Raw genomic sequence first — 24,222 nt, forward strand, 5'->3', positions numbered from 1 at the left:
AATGATGGAGGTGAAAATTACATTTTAGCAGTTTTTCTGCAATATTAGCACACCTTCATGTCAGGCTTAGCTACTTTTGGACTTGGTATGTTGTTTACTCGTAATAAACAAAAATATATCATTTTCATATTTGCTGTACATAATTCAACCGAACTACAGCCAAGGTGGAAATGACGCTGAATAAAAATACTCTGTATAAAAGCTTGAGTTACCTTGATTTATTTTCGTGTGCTGAAGAGCACATGTGCCTGAAGTTTCATCTCCAACTAATACGTCTTTTTCACTATTATTTCCATGGTTACCAAGTAAATAAAATATTTAAGGTGGATCTATTAAGGTGAATTTTGTTGAGGGAGGTGGAAATAACGGAAAACCTGGGGACGGACTTATTTTATTCCAAAAATAGTTTAAAATTGTGATACACATATGGAATTTCGATGGTAGGATATTATTTTATTTGTTCTTAAAGGTATAGCGGAGGATCTTTCTGAATTTTAGAGAAGACCCGCCCTCTCCAATTTATGGTACGCAATATGATATCAGTAAGGAAAAAATTATTTGTTATGTTTTTCCTGCTTAAAATTGGACACTATAACAATATCAATAAACATTATCATTATTTATTTATTTATTTATTTATTAATTAAAAGTTTGTTGCCTCAAGGCAACATTGTACCACAATGGACAAATTGAAACATTTGACATTTTCATGAAGAAAAAAAAAAAATCATTGAAAACATACATTTTTTTAACTAAACACTTGAACAAACAGATTTATCAAGTTTTTAATGAACTATATATTTCATATTTAATAAAAAGTAACATTTATTATCCAGCTGTTGCCCTCAGGCAACATTGTACCATCGTGGAACGCAAGTACTACAAACCATCATATCATCAAGTTATCATATCAAAACATTACAATCGGTGTTGTTTTAAGGTAAAACATTAACAATCACCATAACCTCATCCTAATATGAACCTTATCCTAACTCTGCTGTCTCTCCGGTAGAGGAGCCAGGCCTCAACAACAGCAAGATCAAACATGTGGAAGACCTCCCCGACCTAATGACTTGTATGGGGTCAGGGGGGTCCCCCCGTCCCACGAACTCACTATTTGTCCGATTGCCCTCTATAGTGGCCAAATGTCCCGTTGACCCCCCTCACCGGTCCCAAGCCACGAACCCACTATTTGTCCGATTGCCCTCTATAGTGGCCAAATGTCCCGTTGACCCCCCTCACCGGTCCCAAGCCACGAACCCACTATTTGTCCGATTGCCCTCTATAGTGGCCAAATGTCCCGTCGACTCCCCTGAACGTTCCCAAGACACGAACCCACTATTTGTCCGATTGCCCACTATAGTGGCCAAATGTCCCATCGACTCCTCTGACCGGTCCCAAGCCACGAACCCACTATTTGTCCGATTGCCCTCTATAGTGGCCAAATGTCCCGACGACTCCCCTGACCGGTACCAAGCCACAAACCCACTATTTGTCCGATTGCCCACTATATTGGCCAAATGTCCCGTCGACTCCCCTGACCGGTCCCAAGCCACGAACCCACTATTTGTCCGATTGCCCTCTATAGTGGCCAAATGTCCCGTCGACTCCCCTGACCGGTCCCAAGCCACGAACCCACTATTTGTCCGATTGCCCACTATAGTGGCCAAATGTCCCGTCGACCCCCCTGACCGGTCCCATCCACGAACCCACTATTTGTCCGATTGCCCACTATAGTGGCCAAATGTCCCGTCGACTCGCCTGACCGGTCCCAAGCCACGAACCCACTATTTGTCCGATTGCCCTCTATAGTGGCAAAATGTTCCATCGACTCCGTTGACCGGTCCCTAGCCACGAACCCACTATTTGTCCGATTGCCCTCTATCCACCTTTTTCCTGGTTAGCGAATTTACCCATGATTCATAGCGGGTTTGAACCGGCAGTTGGTTGTCCTTTTCTGGTTCGAAGCTTGTGTACGTTTGATAGCTTGTAGCTTGCTATCTTGTTTGCTGTAAAAGCCGGTGTTTCTCCATGGATGAAGCACAAATGGACAAAAACGGAGGTGGATACTCCATGGATGTTTTAACAAGTCGTGACGACAGTAGCGTAACAGTCCCTCATCCACTAGAGCTTAGATCGGGCCCAAAAAAATCAAGCCCGACCCTACCCGACACATTAACTGTAATTATGAGCCCGAGCCCTATTTAAACCCGACCGTTTTTTATACGTGGGACGTTATAACTGACGTTCTCAACTACTTTCTATGTTACTTTCTCCCGCGTGCATGGTCTGGCATGACTGGATGCGCGCTCCCTTAATAATTCCTAAAAAGCTGACAGTTCATCGCGATCTCACACATCTCTGTTTTTATCAATGAAGCTGACTGCACAATGAATCTTTCATAATATTCACACTTTGTTTGTTATAATTAGAGGATTTGCCAGCATACAGAATTCAGCACTGAATAAAAAGTCCGTTTTGAGCGGTGAGGGGAGTCTATCATACATGCTTCTGATTGGCCATTGCGTTCAAGAAATCAACACATATGACTGTGATTGGCTACATCGCTCAACGCTGCAAACATGTTATGAATAGAAACTCTGGCCCGTTTCTATTTTGTTTTAGTTGTTGCTTTTCTTCAACAGATGATTAGGCTATGTTACAAGTTTCAAATGTTGTAACTGGAGTAACAAATGATTTTGACTGGGGTTCACTACTCTCAACTCGCTTAGATGTCAGCCTGGAAAACAGAATCACAGAAGCAGTGAGTGAAAGCACGAACCGCCATCTTCATTTCCAAATCTCAGTATCTTTATTACAAATGTATCAAATCATGGTATAAAACAATAACATTCCCTTAGTGTAACCATATTTCAGTTTCAATGTCCATTTGTTAATTTCAATTTTAACACATTACTACAGTTTTCTCTATTTTCCACATATCAGTGGGCAACATATCTCACACTCACATTCAGAAAATAATCATGTCTTTGCAAAAACAAACATTACTCTTTCTTTAAAGTGCAATAATATCACAAGGATATATCATGTTTTAAGCTATATGATTATATATATATATATATATACATACACTATATATCTTTGTTTTCTTTTTAACTCCAGAAATACACCATTATACTGATGTAATAATGTGAATTATAAACCCTCTTTGGCTGTAGATGAATATTTAAATGACTTTTAGTGACAAAACATGAATCATCATACACTTAGGGATAACTGTTAAACTTATAATACATTTTACATACAGACCAGACACGTAACTGCTTCTGTATAACTTTAGTAAAAACTTTCCTTTGTTTTAACTAGGGGTGCAACGGATAAAAAAACTCACGGTTCGGATTGTTTCTCGGATCAGAGTCACGGATCGGATCATTTTTCGGATCAGCAAAAATGACAAAAAGACTAAACTTATGTTTATTTGTCTTATTAACACTTTTAAATTATTAAATTAAAATATATAAAATCAACTTAAAGTGCACAAGGCATAATATCGTATTTTTTAGAGATATTAGGGGGGTTGACTGGTTGAGTTACCGAAACAGGCCAATCAGGATGCTCTCTGTCTTACATGCGCACACACGCGCACACGCAAGGTCTCTCGCTCTCTCCCTCTCTGCCGTTCGCGTCGTATGTTATGCGCGCAGTATGTTCCGTCTCGCACGCGCGCTCTAGATTCCGGGAGATTTTAACTAATTTGCGGGCATCAGGGAGCCGCTATCGATATGCGGGATTTTTATAAGTTAATTTTTTTAGGTCAATTCAGCGCAACTCCGGACTGTCCGGAAAAAATCCGGAGGTATGGCCACCCTACTACACACACCGTCACGGTTTTATCCACTAACCTCTTTCCTTCATCATTATATTTGACAGGGAAGCCAAAATGCTCCCATATATGGGGATTTAAATGACGCGGGGCGTTCAAGCTCACGTCCTCCGATCGCCATGATGACCACGCTGTGGAGATGTGTGTGGACTAAACATGCGTAGGACACACGCACACACACACACACACACACACCTACATTTTTTTTTTCATAAATCAATCCGCGGATCACTTGTGTGCCGAACCGAAGATATTGATCCGAACGGATCACGGATCAATGATGATCCGTTGCACCACTAGTTTTAACACACCTTTCCCTTTTCTATTAACACTAACCATTATTTATAGTCTGTCAGGACACCTTAATCACTCGAAATACACATTATCAGGAAGTGAGGACATCAGCACACCTATTCATCCATATAGCTACAATACTCACATGTTATACAGCCATTAGCGCCATTTACACATGCTTTTTCCCGCGATTGTAACCGCGGCTCTCTAACTCGGCTTTACACATCAATAATTCACTAACCGACTCATCACAGCTTCAATACACCTCATACACTTCAGGAGGAAACAGTTCTTATGATTGTTTTTACAGAGTACGAACCTGGAAAACAGAATCACAGAAGCAGTGAGTGAAAGCACGAACCGCCATCTTCATTTCCAAATCTCAGTCTATGAGTTTTTGTATGTTTTATTCAAAGATATTCCTAGTTTGCGGGAGTCCCGCGAATCGTTTTACTCTTCCGCAACCCGCACACACAGAGTGAGTGCATTACCGCCCGCGCTCAGGAGGATAGTGTCGGGAAATATCGGGCTCGGGCAGAGAATCTAAGCTCTACTTCTGACAGAGTGGCTAGATGACATGATGCAACCAACAACGGCACAAGTTGAACCTGAGCTCATGTTAACAACTTATTCTAATCAATGCAATGTTGCCTTCTCTGTCGATATCATGATACACTAGCAACTTAGCAAGAGGTTAGCCGCTGAACAGGAAACACAATACCGGAAAGCGGAAGTAGGTCAGCACCCATTGGTTGCTGGAGAAACAGGTGGATAGTGGCCAAATGTCCCATCGACCCCCCTGACCGGTCCCAAGCCACGAACCCACTATTTGTCCGCTTGCCCACTATAGTGGCCAAATGTCCCATCGACCCCCCTGACCGGTCCCAAGCCACGAACCCACTATTTGTCCGATTGCCCTCTATAGTGGCCAAATGTCCCGTCGACTCCCCTGACCGGTCCCAAGCCACGAACCCACTATTTGTTCGATTGCCCACTATAGTGGCCAAATGTCCCGTCGACCCCCCTGACCGGTCCCAAGCCACGAACCCACTATTTGTCCGATTGCCCACTATAGTGGCCAAATGTTCCGTCGACTCCGCTGACCGGTCCCAAGCCACGAACCCACTATTTGTCCGATTGCCCACTATAGTGGCCAAATTTCCCGTCGCCCCCCCCCTTACCGGTCCCAAGCCACGAACCCACTATTTGTTCGATTGCCCACTATAGTGGCCAAATGACCCATCGACCCCCGCTGACCACTCCCAAGCCATGCCCCCGTCCCACGAACCCACTATTTGTCCGATTACCTTCTATAGTGGCCAAATGTCCTGTCGAACCATGCTGAGTTTTAAGTTTGCAAAAATGTAAATACATTTAGATAATTCAAACTCTTTTCCTTACAAATAAAATATACTTGTATTCAAACCTAGTATGCCTGGTATGGCCTTATGTGATTCTATAATGGTACAATGTTGCCTTGAGGCAACATGCAGTTTTATGTAATTTCCTATGAAACATTTGATGATATATAATCTAAAGTTTTTGAAAATACTTCTTTACTTACCAATGAAGGTGATTCTGTTTTTTTGTAACTGATTATCTGGACAGAAATTAGTGAAAAATGCCCTTTTCAGTGGAGAATATATGGAGCCATGTGACATGTGCACATGTGCTGAAAGAGGGAACAAAATGGACCCCTGTGGGTCATGTGGCCACTCTTTTGCATTTTCATTTGTTAGTATTTGAGTTCCCCTCCCCTTAGAGAGCATTGACCAATTAATTTTTATTAAGTTTTTATAAAAAAAAAGCTAAAATAGACTATGTTGCCTGGAGGCAACACCGTACCATAGAGGGTTAAAAAATGCACATGCGCAACACTCTATTTGCTCCCGAGAGGGAACGCCTATTAAACGTGTGCACGAGAGAGCATGCACGAGCCTAGTTCACCTCGTGCACGTCGTTTCTACTATGTCAGACCAGAGAATGTCTAATAGGACATTAGCCGTAGACGGGCTCTGGTCAGACTCACCACCGGTAAGTGAAAATCTATTTATGACAAGCATTTCTATAGCTAACTTTAGCATGCTACAGGCCAATAAACAAGCTATCGTCTATCATCAATTTTTATTTATTTTTTATTGCTGTTGCGTTTAGAGCTTTCAAGAAGAGAATCTTGTGGGATCTGATATTGACTACGAGCCCGTGCCCTGTTCATCCCGACCAAGATCCAGGAGGGGGGGGGGGGTACGCCTAGAGGCCGATGGAGACAAGGTCGGGGCAGGGGCGCAAGAGCCAGCACCAGCCGAGAGCGTGTAGAAGGCGGCCGTGGGAGAGGGGGAGGCAGCGGTCGGGCTAGAGGCCGTGGCAGTCTGCTCGCTGACCTGTCACGGGAGGACTTCAAAAGGGTTGAAGAGCTTCATAAACAGAGGATGGCAATTGAGCAGGTATGTGTACATACATGACAGCTAACTTGTCATTTTTTTTGCAGAATACATCTAACGCTAACTTACAAACTCTTTTAGTACAAGCACTACTATTGTCATTGTAACATTTCTGGTCCAAGGGGTCAGACAGACAGTGTGAGATGTGATCTTTCCTTTTGTTATTGTAATGCTCCCTCATACATTGCGAGGCAGACAGTGTGCAACAGTGAAAACGCTAAAAAGTTTAATGAAAGTACTCAACGCATTCTCATCCCAAGGCGTCACTAAAATGACAATTTTGACCATGCTTCAATATTCTACGCTTTAGGCACCCTTTAGCGTCAGTTACATGACGCGATCCTAGGGCGTCATTTTACTGACGCTTTACCTTTAGCGTCAGTTTGATGACGCGGGTAGGTTTAGGTCTGGGGTAGGGTTAGGATTAGATAGCGTCATCTAACTGACGTTAAAGGTAAAGCGTCAGTAAGATGACGCCCTAGGATCGCGTCATGTAACTGACGCTAAAGGGTGCCTAAAGCGTCGAATATTGAAGCATGGTCAAAATGATTCCCAAGGCGTCAGTTTCATGACGCCTAGGGATGAGAATGGGCTGAAGTACTGCCTTATTCCTTTTATTAGAAAAAGTTTGCACACATGAATTCATTTTGCCTGTTAGATGGTTTATGTGAAAGTTGTATGTGTCAAAGGGCTAATAAGAACATTGTCTAAGTGTGATTTTGAACAGGATAGGATAAAGAGTCTGACAATAGATGAGTGCCAACAACTTCTACAAAGATGCCTCACTCGTGAACCTAGTCTCATCTTTGACCTCATGAGTCTCACCCGTGATCCCCCTCAACCAGGACCTCCTCATCCCCAGGCACCCAGCTGGTGTGTCTGTAGAAACTGCAGAAAAATCCCAACACTGCTGGAACAGAAATGCTGTCAACAACAACCACAAAACTGCACATCACTGTTGCCACACATGGAGCTGTACATCTTGCAAGAAGGTGTACTGAGACTGGCCAGGCGAATCTGGAATGACCTTAGGGCAGAGGTGGACATCCAGGATACGGGAGAAAGTCACAGACAGTTCCGCTATGCTGCATATATAACTTTGTTGTCTGGCAATATGGTGTTCTGGGACCAGGATATAGAATTGTTATAGCTTCATGCTGTGTGTGAAAAATTAGAGATCGTTTCCCGGATCCTCATGGCAATTACGTAGGCTTTATTCCGGCCAGAGTCTAAACCTATTGTGTACTCACAATAAATCTTCTTAATTGCTGTTTATTCTAAGATACCTCAGGAGCTATACTTGCACAGTAAAATAAGCTGGATCAATACATGTGTGTATTTGACACTAAAATTTTGTACCATTTACCTTTGTTGATAATAAAGTCTCTTCAAAACATATATTGTTTTTTCATGTACTTCATATCAGTTTCCCATACTACTATAAAATATTTGTAAGTGGCTTTAGAAAGTTCACAAAGGACAATAGTTTATGTAGACTTGTATGTGATAACTGTTTATAACTTACATGTACCAATATAAATAAAATTTACCCCTTAGAAAACCATAAATACGAATAAATTTTTTGCACATTTTGTATTTTATTAGCTCTAATGTATAAATTATATACCGTTCTTTTATACATGGCATACATTCACCAGAAAATGTCTGATATGGCACAATGTGAACAGGGGAAATGTAAAAAGTATAGATATGGCCCCCTTTATATGTAGATAAACTTCCAAAGTCACATTCTCTTCAAGCACCACATCTACTGACAGGTCATGTGTGAGATGGTTGACCTGTAAAAAAAACATAGTTTTACATATCATTAGGACTTTATAGGTATAAAAAGATGTACCTTTTTAAAATAATTCTATCCTATGTAACAGCAGTGTACACTGTAGAGGTTTTAATTAAACAAAATAAGGCACTTGACTTGAATACAACTCACCTAGCCCTCGGCGGTCTTTCTTTTCCTTCAATTCTTGTACTGTTGGGGCAGGCCCACCAGACAACAGCCCCAGCCTTCGTGGATCATCAAGTGCAAGAGGCTGCTTTCCTGTCATCCCCCTAGGAGCCAACAGTCTTGAATGGACAATGGCACTCTGTAGATCTGGGATATACTTGTAGGTTTTTGGATTCTTGATGGTGTACAGCCGCCACATCTTAGATTTTTTGTTAAAAATGTTGCCGTACCTTAGAGGAGTAAACAAAAACATGTAAATATTGCCATTGTATGCATAGAATAAATTATGTAGTGTAGGTAAACAGTTATAAGAAACTTACTGATGTGAGCCATCAGCATTTGTTCGTGCTCCTCGGTTTAGGTGGTAGTTATAATCAAGCCCTGCCAACAGGGTCCGAGCATAGTACACTGGTGGTTTGAAGCAGAAGCGCTTTGAGGCATACATAAGAATATGGTTATGGAAGGACTCCAGGGGCCCGTTCTTCGCACGTCGCTAACTCACTTAGCTGGATTTGATTGTTGGCGATTTGGCATGATCTTGGACTGTTTGGTTCTTCGACGCTCACCCTGGACTTGCTGTCATAGCAACATGTGCGCCAGCTTGAACCTGCTCGCGAGCAGGCTTATTTCATGTTAACAGGATTAGATCGCGGCTTTATAAGCGGAGCTGATACGGGAAGTCTTTTAGCGCAGCGCGATAGTGTACTTTTTGAGAGATATCGTTTTTCTCATGACTCGTGAGGATGTCGTTTACATCATTAATTTCTTGGAAACGCATAAATGTTGGACTCGTCGGAGTCGGCTTTAATAACAGTGCAGGCAAGTTACTATTGCGATTCTTATCCAGATTAGTAATATTATATAAAATTTTAAAATAGGCGGTTGACTGACTAAAATCTCTTAGATGGTGTGTGACTATGTTCCATATCACAAATATGGCCAGGATCTGTGCATGACTCAAGAATTTTCAGAGATTTATGCTCATTATTTGAACGTGGTAAGGAAAAATATATAGGCTAAATATCAAGCTCACTGTATTACATACACTTATGCCAGAACTGAATTTTTCCATTAAACAGGTGATTAGCCTACAACAGGATCCTGCTTGGAGACCGGTGTTTATGACCCCATTCCCTGACCCAAACCCCAGACCAGTTACAATGCAGCTCTAGCCTGAACTTTGGCCAACTAAAGTGTCTGAAAAGTCTGAGGGCTGCACCTGACAGGGCCTGTGACATTGCATGGGCCATATTACACAACATCACCATCAGAAAAAATATAAAACATTTCATTAATGTTTAATAAAAGACAAGACAAATACGCTTAGTTCTTTGAGTTCCTATGAAGCAACTCTATCTCTAGTGCCAGTTTTTTTTTTAAGTTGTCAAGTATTTTCAAAATACTCTGTTTTCTAGGGGTAGGGGTAAACACATGGCTTATGCGTCAAAAATGAAAAGGAAAAGTACAACACTGCCCACCTCTGCATCACTGCTTTGTGCAGACTCTTCAGTAGATGTGGACTCCTGCAAATCATATTGGATTCAGAAATAATAGGTACTCATTGGCCATTACAAAATGTTGCACTTTCTTCCCATTTGATGTAACATTAGAAAAAGTCCACTTACTGCACATGCTTCAGCCACCACTTGCTTGGGAACAGGTAAAAGTGTTGGTGTATTGTTTAATACTGCACAAAAGAGGAAAACACAATTTCATTACAATGAAGTACACTGGGGGGAAATATGATCAATAACTCATGGCAACATATATTTTTACATTAACTAGGCCTATATAGTTTCACAGTCACACATGTAGACTTTCACAAGTCAAAGCAATTCATTACTACTCAAGGTTTAACAGCTGATATGACTGGACAGCCATTTGGATTATAGGCTTACTTAATTTAATGCAGCAACAATTTATTTTACAGTGTGCTAGGATCATTTAAAATTCATTTACCAGCAGTGAAGGTGTTGCTGCTCCTGCCTCTGGCTGTTGGTCTGAGGAAGAGCTGAACCCAGGGATGCCCTCCACAAGGTTCACATTTAACCCAAGGGCCAGCTCTTCTGCCTGGGTATACTGTGGGGGTGCAGGACCACCACCTGTTTGTTTTTCTTTTCTTTATTTTTTCTCAGCCTTTTTCTTGGTTGCTTTTATAAACAGGCAAACATTTATTAACTGTGCCTTTTTTTAAAGAGATTAGTTAGTACAAATTACTATTATGTAGAATATTCTAGTACTTCACTTTTACTTGTTCCCATGTTCTAGTAGTGGGATGGTGACTCTGACATTACAATGAACAAAGTTATTAATTATTTAGAAACTATTAAAATATAAAATTATATACTGTAATAAGTGATAAAAACATCTAACTACAAACTTAATTTGTCTGTTACGTTTTGCCAGCCCTCTCTCCTGGCTTTTGCACACTTTAAGGTGTTCCCTGGCGGTTTAATTAAGTTTTCAAATTCTGCAAATCCTTCAAGCAATAACTCTTGCTCTTCTGTGGAGAAAAAAAAAACTGAGCGCTCTCTTTGGCCACGGTGAGCAGCCAATAGAAGCGTTGCTGATCAATGTTTCTACTATCGATACATATCCCCTTTTAACCCAGCGCATGAACGCGCAATTATCTCAGATAACCCAATCCAGCTATACTAACCATAACCGGCAGGAGTGTTCGAAGAACCTAATTAGCCGGATCGTGATGAGCACAATGATATTATCTTGGATGTCTCGTTTGATCTCGGATGTTTTAAGCAACGTACGAAGAACGGGCCCCAGGTCTGAGGTCGATCTATAAAAAAACAATAAAGAAACAAATAAGACAATATTTGAAACCGGCATTTATCAAAATTTGATAAAGCAGCATTTTGGTGGTTTATAATATAATTGCATTCCTAAAATGTCTACCTGAAAGTGAGATAATTGGGTATGTTTTTCAACCAGCGTGCGTCATAAACGATCTTTTGGAGTCTTTCGTGAGCCCTTTGGAATCCATTCTTTATTCCTGTCTTCCTCCAAAGGCCCATGTCGACAGGCCCCAAAGTACCACTCATGTATGGCAGTCACATGATGCAGAACTCCTGTCCACAGATCCTGTAATTAAAATTTTATGAATTGTAAATCATGTGTACTACAAAAAACATTTGACAAACATCCTTTACACATTAGTTTACTCTAATTGCTTAGTAATATATACAGTAAATAAAAACTTACGTTGAAAGCTTCAAACGTTTCTGCTTCCTTACAGCTGTACCAAAAGTGGTTGCAACTGTCTCTGTTCCAACTCAGAAGCAGGGAACAGTCCTTCTCATGTCTGGCCTAAAAAATTGTATAGGTATAAAATAATTGTTTTCTTACCAGAGGTCAAACACATATCAATAACAGTATACATACAGCCAGAATCTTTTTACTAAGGTTCTTTGCACCATGCCAGATGTCCAGGCTGTGTTTCACACTGCAGTCTTTGTATTGGCCACTGTCTGTAAAACATCAAAGTAGTATTATTATTCATTGAACGGCAAACTTGTTTTTATTGAACTAATATTGCAAAAAGTCACTTACTAAAAAGTGCTGATATTTGTATATTGGCATCAGTGCAAAATTCCGTCACATTCCCCAACTTTGGACGCAGCGTGTCCAAGGTCTCCATGAATGTCGCCTTCTCCATAGCCACAGAGTTCCCTCCGACCTGTCGTTTGTCCATGTTGACAATCGACAATTCTTTTTGTGTCATTCTCCATTGTAGTGTATGTGCAGAATTCAGCACAGAACCCAGGACTGTCCATCCTGGCATCACCTTATAAAGACAATATAAATGGATTAAATGTTTTGATAACAGAAGGATGACAGAAGGACCACAGATAATTATAATAATATTGTAAGTGGCAGTCATGTAATATACTAACCAAGGAGCACAACAGAGTCCTTTGAACTCAACTGGCTGATGACATTGCTACTCTCTCTCTTCCACAAATCTTCAATATGCGGCAGACAAAATTTTGTTTGAATTTTGTAGAATGTATTCCGGTCCATCATCCCCAAGTTCATAAACTTGAAGAGCAGAGCTATTTTACGAAAGTTGTTTCCAGACAGGAAGATGTTTACACACTACATAAAATCCCCAGCTAGCATTCCATGCTTGAAATATCGCTGTGAACTCCACTTCCAAACAGTGTGACCATTCGGACATATCTGTACGAGTGCAAGTGTTGAGAAACATTGAAGAAAATGCCACTATTTAACTGACTCTTTGTGAGCTGCAAATTTAATGTTCTACTCACCCATTCCGCAATGACAGCAGAGCACCTTGATTTTACAGAAACCTCAAATGGCTTAGCTGCAGGGTGACTTTGTGATGGAATCCTTCACTGTGCATTTTTCAATTGGAAGAATAAGGAAGTCCAGCGGAATCTTTATAATGTCATGATAGACTATGGATGCGGGCCGACCGATGACGTCTTCCTCTGTGAGGACCATAGGTGCGTCAGGTGGAGTAGCAAATTTATGTCTTTCATCTTCCTTATCTTCCGGATCATCGTGCACAGTCTCATCAAGGCCAATCACAGGATAATCCTCTAACGACATTCCATTTGGGAGAGCAACACCAGACCTGCAAATGTAAAGAAAAATATATTTCACACATCACCCGGTAAACAAAAGCTTCTGCCAGCCACTCTGGTCCGAATTAACATTAGTCTGGTAGCTTTCCACACCAACACCTACAATGGGTTTTTACATATAGGTGATAACACTAACAGTTCCGTGGTTTTTGCATCTGTATTGCTTTCGGAGACTGATTGCTGGAAGGAGGTCTTTTGGAAATGCAACAGTAAGGTTTACCCTCAATGAAAATCATACACCATATTGAACAAAATGTACAAGCATCACAATACTTTCCATTTACAAAATGATAAAATAATAATAATAATAATAATAATAATACACATACCTAATGCAAATTTGAGGATCCAGATTTTCTGCTTCATCCACGTCAGCGGATGAGGTTTCCCAGGTCTCGTGTTCTTCTGAGAGTTCAACTTCCTCGGTCTCATCTTCTTCTGTGGATGACTGTGATTGTGTCTCTGTATCCGGAGTCCAAGTTTCATCCCATGTGTCATCATCCCAGTCAATCCTTTTGAATGAAGTTATTTTAGTGCCCCTTTCAGTACCATCCCAAATAAAGACCCTAAAACAGTAATACTTACATTGAATTTTGTAGATTGTTGAAGGCATCTTCATCAATCTCAACTGTATTCACCCGCTTCGAATGTTATCACTCGATTGAATGGGCGTTATCAGTGGTTATCAGCTCATATATATGGGCCAGTAGGGGCCTGCTGCGCCTACTGGTAGGCTCAGAAGGCTGTTATCATCCATCCACATGGTTAATCACCGACAAATACAAGAGAAGACTCCAGATCCAATCCCAGAGGAATCCAGCTCGCCGGTAATCGGAAGTCTACTGAATGACGCAGCAACGTTGCAATATTTCGCGCTTGATATTTTCAGGTAAGAAGATTTAAATGATAAAACCGAGCATTTAAACGGTAATTAATTGGTCAATAAGGGAAAACAATACATAAATGTGTTTTAATGTTGCGTGACATGAGTGTTGACATGAGATAACCGTATTGCGATATTTCGTGCTTGATATTTTCAGGTAAGAACATTTAAATGATAAAACCGATCATTTATACTGTAATTAATTAGTCAATAATGGAAAACAGTACATAAAATGTTTTTTAATGTTGCGTGACATGAGTGTTGACATGAGATAAGCGTATTGCGATTATTTTGTAAACGTTATATAGGCTAACGTTAGGCCCTATTACGGTACGTCATTAGCCCATCATTAAGTTAACTTACTTGCTTTATTTGAGCATTAACGTTGCCAATAAGCATGTTTTACGTATGAATCTAACGCGGAAATGTAGTTTCTAGTTAAACGCAAAGTTAGCCTGAAAAATTACTTTTTCCACACTGTAAGGCAGCCTATTGCATAATATTGTATGCACGTTTATGCTTCACTGAAGTCATCATAGGCCTAACTCTTATTGACATATCTATATATGGCACCAAATACATATCCCTTATCTGCATCCCATGCTGTGATAGGCCTACAGGTTGCACTTTGCTTTATGTAATAATTGCTAAATATTTTGATTTCAGATATGGGAAAAACAGTAAGACCACACGTTCCAGGAGCGTTAAGATTAAGGTGATGAGGAGGTGTATCGTTGGCCCTGCAAAGGTTTCTTACCTTAGTCAAGGTCTTCCCCAGCCCAACTCCAAGGCCATAGCACCCATGCTGTGTACACAAAGGACATGAAGGTCATTGTCAGCACAGGTTTGTCATTTTACATGATACAGAATCTTAATGTATATAATTTTCTTGACAGGTTAAGGAATTCGGTCCTATTTACATGTGTAGTAATGATTTCCTATAAGGAATTAATCAAATTTGTGATACAATTTTGTAAAAAAAGTTGTTTGCTGATTTATGGTGTTATAGGTGACACACTCAAGTGATTTAGTCTATGCTGATATGGTAGTCTCTATAGTAGTACTTGGTTATGTTTGTTTTTATATATATTTCCCTCTTTTTATTTGGCAGGACGGCTCTGCACCGTCACAGTCATGTGTGCATGTGAACCAGAAACCTGCACTCTGCTCAGGTATGGCCTCTGGCCGGCAACAGCCGACAAGCCCCAGACAGCCTTCTCCATACCTCTGCTAGAGCTTTTTGTTTGTCTGTCACTGGAGTGTCAGGTTTCTGTTGAGGGTTTTTGCAACACCCTGCGCTGGAAAAATAACCTCACACTTGCAGAGGTCAGTTTAAAGTCTTGCCTGTGAAGTGAAAATTTCAGTTACTGTACTTTCATGGAAGACTGATTTCATATGGTTGTGAAAATTACACATTCTTCCTTGATTGTACTGCATCATTAATTATCACAACTTAAAGTAAACTTTTATGGAACCATCTAGTATTGTACATTTGCATGCAAAAGTATTCTTAAAAGTTTTCTATCAAATAACAACTTCTGAGTGAACCACCATCACCAGATGTAAGTATACAAACCGGTAATGTTTTCACTGACTGCTGCTTATACCCTAGGTTAACACACTCTACAGAGCCCTGGTGGGAGAATCCATATCCCATTTTAGGCATCACCACTTCCGACAAAGAAGTTTGGTAGATATTTGCCCACAATTAGATGATGGGACCATATGCCCAGCATGCCCAAAGGTTGGTTCTAGTTCCAGCGTGGTTCTTGTTTGATTAACCTGATTGCATTTTCCATGACCTAATGGCATTGAATTGATATCTGAAAACTTATTTAATTTTTGTATAAAGTATAAAAATATTATAATAAAATAGTATTAGTATAAATGTATAAACCTGGTGCAGATACAAACCAGGATTACTGTAAGTGTTTATTTTCCAGGCGGATGGGGATATGATTGTGACATTGGTGTCATGATTCTGCCCTCTTGTCATTTCTTTTCTCTAGTCTTGAGGCAGGATCATGACAGACCCATGTTTTGTGTGCAAGCACATGGTCTTGTGTTTGGTGCCATGTGCTTGTGTTGTCTCGTTATGTTACCCCGCCCCCTTGTTATCCTCGTCTCGTCATTATTGTCTAGTCAGTTTCACCTGTCCTTGTCTTGTCAGCTTCACCTGTCCTCGTCATTAGTGTTCCCCTATTTAATCTCCTCATGTTTTCTGTCCTGGGTCGGTACATTGTGAAACGTTGTGATTCATGTCTGAGTGCTTGTCAAACATTGTCATCCTTGTGAGTATCCTGTCAAGTGTATTGTCTACAGAGAAGTTCTGAGTCTTCGTTTGCTGTTTTGTTTACCGTCAAGTCATTTTCTAGTTTTAGTCTATCCTGTTCCTGTCCTGTTTTGCCCCCTCGTGGGTTTTTGTTTTCTGTTTTGTCAATAAATTGTGTGTAGAGCAATCAGTCTGCTTTTGGGTTCGTCTATCCTGCAACCTCATGACAATTGGATGCCAACTTTGGCCTTGTGAGGAAGCAAAGCTCAGGTACAAGTGCGGTTGAGCCATTACACGGAACCCGCATGTTTGTTAATGAAAAGGATGTGAAGGAATACCTGCTATCACATCTTGACAGCTCAAACCCTCACGAGGTTAGTCTTAGTTGCAGAATTTCATGGACTGAGTCCATGAAATATTAATGAAATATTTAATTAATCATTATTCCTCCCATAAATCTATGTTTTCCTTAAATCTTTAGGACTGCCGTAACTTCAAGGCTGGCAACGTGCTGAGGTCACAAAAACAAGCAAAGAAACTTGATGTTACAGGAGTGTTTGGAGCCTCTTGTCGTCATGAAATGCCCCTAATGTTTGTCAACATGAGCCAAGGAGAACGGTAAGTATATGCCACAGTAGTGACATCTCTGACTATTGACCCAGTGTTCCAGAATGATAATTCCCCTGATTGATTCTACCTATTCATATAATAAGCCATATTTTAATTCAAATTTTCCCAGTCACCAAATATGAACCTTATGGAATGTATATTCCAAAACATTACACAATTTGAACTTTACCACCATTCTATACTTCACTATGCTGGAGATTGTATAATTAATTTTTACTTTTCCTCAGTATAAAGTGTCCTTATTCAAATTTGTGTTGAAATAGATTAGCCTATCCCCTGTATGTCATCGATGAGCTACTTTGAAGATGTGAGGACAAGAACATACACCTGCGAGTAGTCTATGACATTGTTGCCTCACATTTGCATGTAAGTACTTTTTTGTGTAAAACTGAATTGTTGTTTTGAGAAAAGACCTTGACACATTTACTTAAAATTATGCCATTCTGTGTTCAATCAGAAATCAGGGGAGGGCATACCACACAACATCTCCTTGGCCGTACCAGCATTTTACATTTATAGACACAAATTGCCCTGCCAGGTAATTAATTGACTTTATAGAGACATCGGGACCTGTGTCACACATCATTCACTCCCTGTTTGCCCTCCATTTTCCTGTCTATCAACTGCACAGCTGAAATTAAGTAGATGTGCCTAAAAGTAATCTTTACTCTGGCATTTTTCCCAACTGGTGTTTGTCTAAACTTGTTTCAGAGATGCACTGTTGGACAATACAGTGGAAACCACTTATCTCACATCTGTCTGGGCCAAATCACTATAAGCGGATGATTGTTATAACCAAATTTGTTTGCAGATTACTATCTAATTTGTATAATTATTACATGCATATAAAGTAATAACATGAACAGCTTCACTATTTTTTTCTGACTTAAAGGAACACTCCACCGTTTTTTCAAATTAAACTGTTATTCCCTTAACTAAGACGAGTTGATACATAGCTCTCTCGTCTCATTGCGTGCGCTCAATCGCTCTGGCACGGTGACACTTTGAGTCCAGTTCATTCATTAGGATCCAAACAGAGATGAAGTTAGAAGCGACCAAACACCACGTTTTATTTTGTGTCACCATACTTGGTTGTGTAACTACTCGTGTAACTGTATTTAAATAGGGAAAACGTGGAGGTGTTTGGTCGCTTCTAACCTCATCTCTGTTTGGATCCTAATGAATGAACTGGACTCAAAGTGTCGCCGCGCGCCAGAGCGATTGAGCGCACGCACTGAGACGAGAGAGCTATGTATCAACTCGTCTTAGTTAAGGAAATAACAGTTTAATATGTAAAAACGGTGGAGTGTTCCTTTTAAAGATAAAATAATCTAAGCTACACCTAGGCCCTCTCCTGCTCCAAACCCTGTCTGAATGGTCAAGGTGAAAGCATTACACTCCACTCACGTAACATGCAGTAGGCCTAGCTGCTGCTGTGAGAGAGCTGGGATGATAATTATGCACCATAAAAGTCCCCAAAAAGCCAGCAGAGCAGGAACAGGAGGGCAAAATAACTCCATAGACCACAGCAGTGTGAGTAGAGGAAAACATCACATGGCGCGCAACTGCGCACAGCAAGCGTATGTACACACACACAATATGAAGACGCTAAGCGGACTACTTGATTACTATAAACAAATTATTTACACAGCATTGCTACAGGAATGATTCTGTCCCAAGCTTTTGAATCCATATAAGTGGTTGATCACTGTAACCGTGATCACTATAAACAGTTTACACTGAAGTAGGATCATGCTCAGTGTCAGCGTCTGTGATATTCTACCACTTTGCATTAATCACAGATCAAGTACAGCACTAGGCGGCTCGATGGGTTTGGGCTCACAGACGGGGAAGGAAGGAATGGAAAGGCTGTGGTCTTTTCTCCGAAGATTTGCCAGAGTCACAAAGGAGATTACTCCATCTCACCGCCTTGACCTGTTGACTGATGCCCTTTTGCATTATGGACGGAGGAAATCAACTGACCTAGGTTTGTCCACTGCTGCATAACCTGTCAAATTTCTGTGCTGGTGGTTCACTGTTTATACATTTTGTATCTTCTGGAGTGAAGCTGATCACTCACAAATTGGTCAGCATAAGTAAATTAAACTGTCTTTGCAGAGATGCAGCTCGTGCAAAGACTAGACAGAGCAGAGAAAATATAAATTCTCGCTCAAGAAGACATCTCATCTGTCATCAGAGAGGCACCAGGTAAACAATGCACATAAGAAGCAGGTAACAGTAGTTGTAAACCGGAGAATTTTAGATTCTGTTTACAAGCGCATTTTGCATGGAGTATGTAGTATTGATGTTGTCTTGTTTTCTGTTATTTTTGTTGTCTAGTGTTGGTTTCTGAGGGAGACATGGTGAAATGGAAAAAAAGAGAGATGGAGCTAGCCCAGCAGAAACAGAAACCAATAAGTAAGCAACTGAAGTGAATGGGTGAATGTCTTGAATACGGTGAAGGTCATGCATATTATTAGCAAAGAATATTGCAAATATGTTATACTTACCTTTCCGTGTACGGTAATGAAATACAATCCTGTAAGCTATGTGAAGTTACATGAAATTAAACAATTAATTAAAGCAGTATAATGTCTTTATCTGTTCTTCAGACACTGTCTGTAGATGGAAAAGGGACTACATAATCAAGCTGATTCAGTTAAACACATTAAACTCTTACTTGAACTTGTATATGTAAGACTATATGGTAATTACAGCTGTCTTAATAAGTGCCCTGCTGATGTGCTTCAACATGGAAGCCTAGGTGTGATTACAGTAACAGCATAGTTTTGAAGGAAACCGTCACAATGGTTATAAATTAAGAGTTGCTATAATACTGCAGTAATTGAATATGGTGTGATTAGTAATCAATTATCACCAAGGCCTCCCTTATAACGTATACACTCTTTGGTCAGGGGTGTACCACAGTAATGCTTTCTGCTTGGTACCTAATTAATTTTTGTGCTGTGTTTTTTTTTTTTTATGTATAGATCTGGGACTCGTGAGTCATACATGGAGTGTGAAACAGAGTAAGCACACACTAATCTGTCACTGTTCTCTGAGCAAGTGTGTAAATAACAATTAATAAGATTTATTTTCTGACCGTTGTAGAATTGAGGACTCTCTGCTGAACATAGAGAAAAATCACCGGATTGGGAGAAGATGGCAAGAATCTGATTCAGACTTTCAGTCTACCCTTAAAGATGTTGACTGTGAGCTCAGAGGGCAACTAATCTTCAAAGCTAGAACTGAATTAAGGGAGAGAGCAGTCCTCCTCCATCTGAAAAGAAAATATCCAGGTAAAGTGCTGTGGATACGTAGATGCATTAAGATATTAAGTTCAACTTTGAAAAGGACCATAATACAAACTAATAAATGCATTTCTCTGCATGCGTGTTTCCTAACTTTGTTAAAGATGGGCAGGGCATTGCCATTAGACTTTCCAAGCAGATTGCCAGCTCCAACAAGAGACTGAGACAGGCAATAAAAGAATACAACCGCATTCAGTGGCCACCGCAGATGAGCATCTTCCCTACAATAATTGATTTTCAGGAAGCATGCGATCCCTCTTGCCAAGTCTACTTCTGCTTTGATGACACTGTAAGTATAATTACCTAACCCTAGTAACCACACAGCAGTCACTCAAGAAACAATCTGACAACCACTTACCAACCACAACTACCTGCCCATTTTGAAACCACCTGGTAACATGACATAGCTTTTTTTTAGGGCTGTCAAATGATTAATCGTGATTAATCACATCCAAAATAAAAGTTTTTTTTACATAATATATGTGGGTGCATTGTTTATAATTATTTTATATATATAAATACACACACATGCTTGTATATATTTAAGAAATATTTTCATGTATATACTGTATATAGATTTATATATAATTTATATTATATATAAATATAAATATTTTATATATAAATAATATTTTTTTCTTAAATATACATGTATGTGTGTGTATTTATATACAAAATAATTATACACAGTGCACCCACATATATTATGTAAAAAAAAAAAATATTTTGGATGTGATTAATCGTGATTAATCATTTGACAGCCCTACTATTTCTTTTATCTTTCAGATTGAAGAAGATAATGTTTCGAGGAGTCTGAATGGTCTGAATAGGGATTGATGCCTTACATATGAAGACTCGGGCAGCTGAGGAAAAGCGCATGCTTTACCAGGAAATGAGAACTGTAACTGAACACCTCCATCAGCAGCATGCCTTTCTGTGCTCTGCCATCAAAGACACAGATCAGCCTGGTGCAAAAGCTGCTCTCACCCAACGACTCCATCAGCTGGAACGAAAACGATATCAAGCCACTATGATGTTTCACCCACATGTACAAGACATTGTTCCTGTAGACAACCCCTACTTGTGTCAGGTCCTCCCCCATGTCAAGCATACAGACACTAGTATACAATGATGGTGATAATGATGATAATGAGGATGACACTGAGGATGACCATGATAACTAGGAATGTAAGCACTTGTATGACAGGACAGGGCCTGTATTTACAAAGCTCACAAAGACGTGTTTTACTAGGTCTGATCTATTTTAAAGCTTAGGTACTGTATTTGAGCACATAGGCCTATCGACACTAGTATGTGAGTATAAAATTGTGTGTTTACTACATTGTGATATTACTTATTCATTGTAATGTACAAATGTGGTCATGTGTGAGTTTGTTTTCTTTTTAGTGAGTTCACCAAACCAAATCCCCTTCGACTGAGTTGAAATGACAATAAAGTATTGAATCTTGAATCCTCTGAATCAACTATAAGTTTGTAAAACTAAATGGTAAATGGACTGCATTTATATAGCGGTTTCACAGACCCAATGGCCGCCAAAGCGCTTTACAATATTGCCTCACATTCACCCACTCACTCATTCATACACCGACGGCGGTGTCAGCCATGCAAGGCGCCATCCAGCTCGTCGGGAGCAGCTGGGGTTAGGTGTCTTGCTCATGGACACCTCAACACTTGGTAAAAAAAAGGGAACATACGTATTGACTCTACAATACACCTTTCCCATAATGAGTTAGCCATGTTTTCAACCATTGTCATAGCACTTATTCCAAGCACACATAAATTCAAGTAATTTACTTAATAAAATGACATCGAATGATTTTACAGTCATAATCCACCAGACAGTGTGCCACATACAATACAGTAGGTTCTTCTAACATAACAGTACATAGGTTCTTTTCTTCTTCCAATGGACTGCTTTAATTTTATTTTCACATTCTTCGTTCAGTGAATGTACATTACATTTAGTTTTATCTTGCATTTAGTTGCTATGGTGGTTGCTATTGACGCCGCTATAGCTGAAACCACGTGGCTTGCATGACGTACTTCCGCCCGAAATTATTTTATTCACAGACACTTTTTTTAAAATAATAAATTCAACATTTGTCCACAGAAAAAACACAACTTGATAACTCAACAATACGATATGTTCATGTTAAGGTTAACACTTTTAACAAATACTCCTTCGATTCTGATAAACACGGAAGTGCATTGTGTTGTGGGCGGGGTTTACGGCGTTACCATATCTTAAATAAACCAACATATTTACATTTTCTTAACGTAGATCATCTAGATACAGTGTAATTAATAGTTTGGCTGTACTATATATTTGATATATCCAGTAGATATATCTTTTTACAACCCTAATTTACAACCCTACTTTGCAAACCAGAAAAACTACAACTGCAGTGCTGATTTGTATCAAGCTGCATTGTGTAGCTATAGGGAATTGTAGTTTTTAAAATATTAGTGTTTCTCTTAGAATTGGAGGTTGTAAATAGTTAGTTGAGAGTACAGTGAGGAGTTTAGGGGGATTGTAAACACATCTATGTAATCAGATTTTAAATGAAAATATTTTTTACATTTTTAAATAAGTTAAAATTATTTTTAACCATACTTGACATTGTTCCAAATTGTTATCTATATTCACATGATAACTAAGGACAAGAGCTCTCTATAACATTTGGTCCCATGTCGATAGCCCCTTTCATTGCTTAATTATAAGCCTTCACACATGCACCAAGGTGATGTTTCAAAGTTCAGTATTTCAAAACAGGGGCCATGTAGAATCTTAATACTTACATATGTTACTCTCTAGGTCAAGACCTTTCTAACGATGTATTGGTTTAGCTCTACAACAAAGTTTTAATTTTCTCATTTCACGTAAGCCATCCCTGGTGTAGTTTTAGAGAGCACTTTGAAGGCTCAATAGGAGTAGCCTATATGAAGCTTTTTGTTTGTTTGTTTGTTTGTTTGTTTGTTTGTTTGTGAATCTGTAAACAGATTTACAACCCCACAACATGAGGAATATCTGGTATACACACGCACACTGCATTTATGTTTGGGTTTGGGACACACATGGCTTATATACATAAGCTGTCTATTTATGTTAATGCTGTTATGATGGTTAAATACCATTAATGAATAAGACCATCGTCTACATGATGGGTAGTCATCTCCTCTTAGGCTACTTGTAGACTATTATTAGGCCTATTGGTAGTCAAATACAAGAGTAGCCTACATTATACATTGGCCCTTCCACCCAATAGGTGACATTTGCTTGCTGTATCTCTTCAAAATTAAGCATATTTTTTCAACACAGAATCTAATACTACACATATTTAACTATTCGAAATGTGTATTGGTCACTCTCAGGCAACTTAAGTTATTACCAAGTTTCCAAGCAGACGATGGATGCATGTTTTCTCAGTCCATGTTACCAAAACCCATGTGCCATTTAAAAAGCATTTTTTTGTATTCAGCTCAAGAAAGTTTTTTTTTTTTTTAAAGAAATGGTTGGTTATGTGTTCAAATAATTGATATTTGTGACTAAAATATAATATCATAGTGACCGGCAGTACTTTGAATTGAAATGTAGTCTTTTCATGGCAGACAACTCTAAACAGAAGTGGAACTCCCTTGCATAAACTGACAATAAACTTTATTTCTCAGAATCCAAGGAAACAATTCATATTTATATTATTAGTTTGTAATATATTAACACAGATAAAATGATACCCTTCACATTTTATCTTAAATGTTAATCATTGAAAGAAAAGCATAACACGGTGAGTGTGAAAATACTTCCGAGGGGAACTACGTCTTGTGAACTAGGTGACTTCAGTGATACCAGCATACATAGCAACCATTATATTTAAATTTTAAAAATTAAATTGTATTATGGTGAGGTCCTTGCTAAAACCCGGCCCTACTGAACCAAT

At 39.5% G+C, this 24,222-nt stretch overlaps 1 protein-coding gene and 1 long non-coding RNA gene across 2 annotated transcripts; both read left to right on the forward strand.

The window, feature by feature from the left end:
- The first annotated feature begins 15,235 nt into the window (after positions 1-15,235).
- On the forward strand, positions 15,236-16,021 carry LOC130091062 (uncharacterized). The gene is made up of 3 exons (XR_008807766.1): positions 15,236-15,376; positions 15,663-15,794; positions 15,994-16,021. It is a non-coding gene; the product is annotated as an uncharacterized LOC130091062 (long non-coding RNA).
- Positions 16,022-18,779: 2,758 nt separating this feature from the next.
- Positions 18,780-21,100, forward strand: LOC130090966 (uncharacterized). The gene is made up of 5 exons (XM_056258611.1): positions 18,780-18,939; positions 19,293-19,383; positions 20,064-20,251; positions 20,368-20,552; positions 21,050-21,100. Exons 1-5 carry the CDS (start codon positions 18,780-18,782, stop codon positions 21,098-21,100), a joined length of 675 nt encoding a protein of 224 aa, XP_056114586.1.
- The last annotated feature ends 3,122 nt before the right edge of the window (positions 21,101-24,222 follow it).

This window comes from Rhinichthys klamathensis, unplaced genomic scaffold (assembly GCF_029890125.1).
Source record: "Rhinichthys klamathensis goyatoka isolate OS25496 unplaced genomic scaffold, OSU_Roscu_1.1 h1tg000157l_1, whole genome shotgun sequence".
Taxonomy (NCBI): domain Eukaryota; kingdom Metazoa; phylum Chordata; class Actinopteri; order Cypriniformes; family Leuciscidae; genus Rhinichthys; species Rhinichthys klamathensis.

Excerpts from the sequence above, each read along its gene's own strand:
- LOC130090966 (XM_056258611.1), top strand. The coding sequence starts at position 18,780 with ATGGGTTTGGGCTCACAGACGGGGAAGGAAGGAATGGAAAGGCTGTGG. Across the intron at positions 18,940-19,292 it reads GAGGAAATCAACTGACCTAG|TGTTGGTTTCTGAGGGAGAC; the intron begins GTTTGTCCACTG and ends TTTGTTGTCTAG. Across the intron at positions 20,252-20,367 it reads TCTGAAAAGAAAATATCCAG|ATGGGCAGGGCATTGCCATT; the intron begins GTAAAGTGCTGT and ends ACTTTGTTAAAG.